We start from the raw sequence: 5,000 nt of genomic DNA on the forward strand, positions 1-5,000 counted from the left end.
TGAATCACGGGGCAGGTCCACGAGCCGCCCAAACAAGATGAGACCTCCAGCCCACTCATCTCTCTCTCACACACACACGCACGCACACACGCACGCACGCACACACGCACACGCACACACACACACATTATTTAACACTTATTCCAGGAAGCATGTGACTGAGAACAGTATTCTCTCTGCAGCAATGGCCCTGAGGTGGAAGGCACACATAGTAGGCCTACAGTACATACTACACACAGGGGAAGTTTAGTTTAGTTTTTACTTTTGGAAAATGCTTAGTTTTAGTTTAGTTTTTATTAGTTTCAGTATTCGTTTTTTTTCTTCTGCTCTAGCCTCGTGAGACTATCCTGATTTTGTGAGCTCACGTTGCTTCACTCCGTGTGAAACACACCATCTGGAGCATGGTTACTCCTGCACAGGGACACAGCTAAAGAACATGGAGGATAGATTTCATATCCACCCAAAAGACTAGGCTTATGTATGAAATGAAAAAGACTAAAACTAAGGACATTTTCTCAATAGTTTTAGTTTATTTTAGTTAGTTTTGTAAACACATAATACAGTTTTAGTTGGTTATCGTTTTTTTGTAAATCCTATTTTTTATTTTTATTTCAGTTAACTAAAATGTTTTTTAGTTAGTTTTCGTTAACTATAATAACCTAGACACACACACATGCACACAGCACAATGTTACCATAGTACAGCTCAGCTGGAGCAGCATAGGGGTTAAGTGCCTTGCTCAAGGGCACAACGGTGAGGAAATACTCTCCTACTCTTTCAGTCTCTCTCACGCTCTCTCTCTCTCACACACACGCACACGCACGCGCACGCACACACACAACCAGGCTGAAGTGTGTGTTCTTACCTCATGCATGGTCAGCAGGTAGTTCAGGATGCTCTGCAGCTCATCCTCCTTCACACCCCGATCCTGAAACACAGATAGGATTTATCTACCTGTCAGGACCACTGAGAAACCCACAGGATTTATATATCTGTCAGGACCTCGCTGTCAGGACAGAAACACACAGGATGTATCTATCTGTCAGGACCAGAGACACACAAGCAGGATTTATATATCTGTCAGGACCTTGCTGTCAGGACAGAAACACAGCCAGGATGTATCTATCTGTCAGGACCAGAGACACACAAGCAGGATTTATATATCTGTCGGGACAGCAGTGTGAAACAGACAGGATGTATCTCCCTGTCAGGACAGCAGTGTGAAACAGACAGGATGTATCTCCCTGTCAGGACAGCAGTGTGAAACAGACAGGATGTATCTCCCTGTCAGGACAGCAGTGTGAAACAGACAGGATGTATCTCCCTGTCAGGACAGCAGTGTGAAACAGACAGGATGTATCTCCCTGTCAGGACAGCAGTGTGAAACAGACAGGATGTATCTCCCTGTCAGGACAGCAGTGTGAAACAGACAGGATGTATCTCCCTGTCAGGACAGCAGTGTGAAACAGACAGGATGTATCTCCCTGTCAGGACAGCAGTGTGAAACAGACAGGATGTATCTCCCTGTCAGGACAGCAGTGTGAAACAGACAGGATGTATCTCCCTGTCAGGACAGCAGTGTGAAACAGACAGGATGTATCTCCCTGTCAGGACAGCAGTGTGAAACAGACAGGATGTATCTCCCTGTCAGGACAGCAGTGTGAAACAGACAGGATGTATCTCCCTGTCAGGACAGCAGTGTGAAACAGACAGGATGTATCTCCCTGTCAGGACAGCAGTGTGAAACAGACAGGATGTATCTCCCTGTCAGGACAGCAGTGTGAAACAGACAGGATGTATCTCCCTGTCAGGACAGCAGGGACAGTAATGCTTCTCCTCCCTGGTTGGTGACACACATACTGTACTGGGGATTTCTGTGATGGACAACATCGTAAACAAAAGCAAACAAACAAACAGTGTACAGGTCATGAGATTATTATTATTAAAAAAAAAATATTATTCATAATATTTATATTAGATATAATATTTGTATATGATATTTATATTCTCATAATTTATTATACATTTTCTCAGCTTTCTAAAGCTTGTAAAACTGACAAAACAAAACAAAATCTCCCAAACACGAAGACAGAAACAGTACAGCTTCGGGTAACAAACAACATCATCATCATCATCATCATCATCATCAACAACAACAACAAGTAGGGGTATATAACAAACAAATTCCAGGAACTTGCTACTGACAACTATGAAAAAAAGCAAAGGCACTCAGTCTACAGCCGCGCTCCAAGTGTTTATGACTCCCCTACTTCTAAGAGGGGATGAGAGTTATGGATGAGGGATGAGGATGAGAGGATGAAAGAGAGAGGATGAGAGTGAGGGATGAGAATGAGGGATGAGGATGAGGGATGAGAATGAGGGATGATTACCAGAGAAGAAGGATGGAAAAGGGCAGAGGGGGCGATAGAGGACAGCATGAATAGATAGCACTGGAAGGGATCAGATGTTGCTTGGCAACTACCACGGATGCTTCCTGTCATCAAGACGAGTGCCTAGGGCTAGAACATCACACACACACACACACACACACACACACACACACACACACACACACACACACACACACACACACACACACACACACACACACACACACACACACACACCATCATTATCATCCTCATGCCACACACACACACACACACACACACACATCATCATCATCATTATCATCCTCATGCCACAGAGGATTTTTCCTGAGCGCTGATCCATAATGCAATTCTCCACGGACGGCCCCACGGACCAGCCAGAATCCCTCAGGGACACAAACAAACAAACTAACAAACAAACAAGCAAATAACTAACGAAGGAGAAAAAGGGTGTGGGAGCAAAACTGATTCTACTGCAGAGACCTGGAGAAGACTCTACTGTAGTTCTACTGTAACCAGGGACCCGGAGAGACTCTACTCTCTGATTCTACTGTAGTCAGGGACCCAGAGAAGACTCTACTGTAGTTCTACTGTAACCAGGGACCTTGAGAAGACTCTACTGTAGTTCTACTGTAACCAGGGACACGGAGGAGACTCTACTCTCTGATTCTACTGTAGCCAGGTACCCAGAGAAGACTACTATCTGATTCTACTGTAGCCATGGACCTGGAGTATACTCTACTGTAGTTCTACTGTAACCATGGGCCTGAAGAAGACTCTTCTGTAGTTCTACTGTAGTCAGGGAGCTGCAGAAGCTCTACTGCCTGATTCTACTGTAGTCAGGGAGCTGGAGAAGACTCTACTGCCTGATTCTACTGTAACCATGGGCTAGCTGATGGGTTGATGGTGCTGTGGATCAGTGGGATGGGTTGATGGTGGGTAGTTAGCTGAAGGGTTTTAGATGGTGGATAGTTAGCTGAAGGGTGGTAGATGGTGGGTAGTTAGCTGATGGGTTGATGGTGCTGTGGATCAGTGGGTAGTTAGCTGGTGGGTTGATGGTGGGTAGTTAGCTGATGGGTTGATGGTGGGTAGTTAGCTGGTGGGTTGATGGTGCTGTGGATCAGTGGGTAGTTAGCTGATGGGTGGTAGATGGTGGGTAGTTAGCTGGTGGGTTGACGGTGCTGTGGATCAGTGGGTAGTTAGCTGAAGGGTGGTAGATGGTGGGTAGTTAGCTGATGGGTTGATGGTGCTGTGGATCAGTGGGTAGTTAGCTGGTGGGTTGATGGTGGGTAGTTAGCTGATGGGTTGATGGTGGGTAGTTAGCTGGTGGGTTGATGGTGCTGTGGATCAGTGGGTAGTTAGCTGATGGGTGGTAGATGGTGGGTAGTTAGCTGGTGGGTTGACGGTGCTGTGGATCAGTGGGTAGTTAGCTGATGGGTGGTTGATGGTGGGTAGTTAGCTGATGGGTGGTAGATGGTGGATAGTTAGCTGAAGGGTGGTAGATGGTGGGTAGTTAACTGAAGGGTTGACGGTGCTGTGGATCAGTGGGTAGTTAGCTGATGGGTGGTTGATGGTGGGTAGTTAGCTGATGGGTGGTAGATGGTGGATAGTTAGCTGAAGGGTGGTAGATGGTGGGTAGTTAGCTGAAGGGTTTTAGATGGTGGATAGTTAGCTGAAGGGTGGTAGATGGTGGGTAGTTAGCTGATGGGTTGACGGCGCTGTGTTTGAGCAGAGGTCGACTGTACTGTACCTTGAGGATGAGTTGCTTGAGGAAGAGGAGCATGAAGGCTCTGAGAGAGATGATCTCCTTCTGGGTCGGCCTGGGCCCCTCTGAAAACACAACATCCACACAGCGTTACCACATTAACATCCACTCAACGTTACTACAACATCCACACACCGTTACTACGTTAGCATCCACATGAGGTTACTATGACATTCACACAACATTACTATCCCGCAGTATAGCATGTGTACAAGGATGTGTGTGTGCATGTGTGTGAGTTTATGTATTAATAGAGCCCTCCTTCAGCCCCGAGAGTCTGTAGAGAGGTTCAGTCAGGCTCTCTCTCATATTTTGGTTAAAAGGCTTCACTTAGGAACCATAATTACTCACTTCATTATCCGATTTCTCCCTTGTCACTCTTTCCTCCTCTCTATTCTCTCTATTCTCTCCCTCCCACTCTCCCCTCTCTCCCTCAGTTCTTTCAGACAACAAATGTGTCAGCTTTGTTCAGCTGCCTAGCTCATGGCAAGACTGAGGAGGGCAGGCTTATTCTTTTAACGATAGTCATGTGCTGTGTGTGTGTGTGTGTGTGTGTGTGTGTTATGTATAAATCATTCACACGTATGGTTATGTGCCTGAAAGCGTTCTTCATCCCTCTCTAATCATGTTTTGTCACTCATTTTCATAGTCTATTCTGAGGCAGTAGAAAGCGGCGGTTTGAGAGATGCTTCTGGAAACTGAAACTGGTACAATCACACGTTCAGCCATGTTTCCATCCTGCTGTTGTTTTGGAAGTGAAACAGGAACAAAATGGGTGCGTTAAGTAGCTGAGCGCTCAGTCGGCGATCAGTGATCAGAATTCACTTAACGGGTTGCTCAGTTAC

The 5,000-nt window shown here is 46.0% G+C and overlaps 1 protein-coding gene across 1 annotated transcript in view; it reads right to left on the reverse strand.

The window, feature by feature from the left end:
- The window catches only part of LOC311318962 (neurobeachin-like), a gene marked incomplete at both ends in the record, with an annotated part of 100,104 nt that overhangs the window by 50,337 nt on the left and 44,767 nt on the right, over nucleotides 1-5,000 (reverse strand). Inside the window, 2 exons of the mRNA XM_084450396.1 lie at nucleotides 866-928; nucleotides 4,141-4,220. Of these exons, the coding sequence (XP_084306522.1) occupies nucleotides 866-928; nucleotides 4,141-4,220 (143 nt within the window). The remainder of the gene's footprint in view (nucleotides 1-865; nucleotides 929-4,140; nucleotides 4,221-5,000) is intronic.

Source organism: Borostomias antarcticus (assembly GCF_949987555.1).
Source record: "Borostomias antarcticus genome assembly, chromosome: 15".
In the NCBI taxonomy this organism is placed as follows: Eukaryota; Metazoa; Chordata; class Actinopteri; order Stomiiformes; family Stomiidae; genus Borostomias; species Borostomias antarcticus.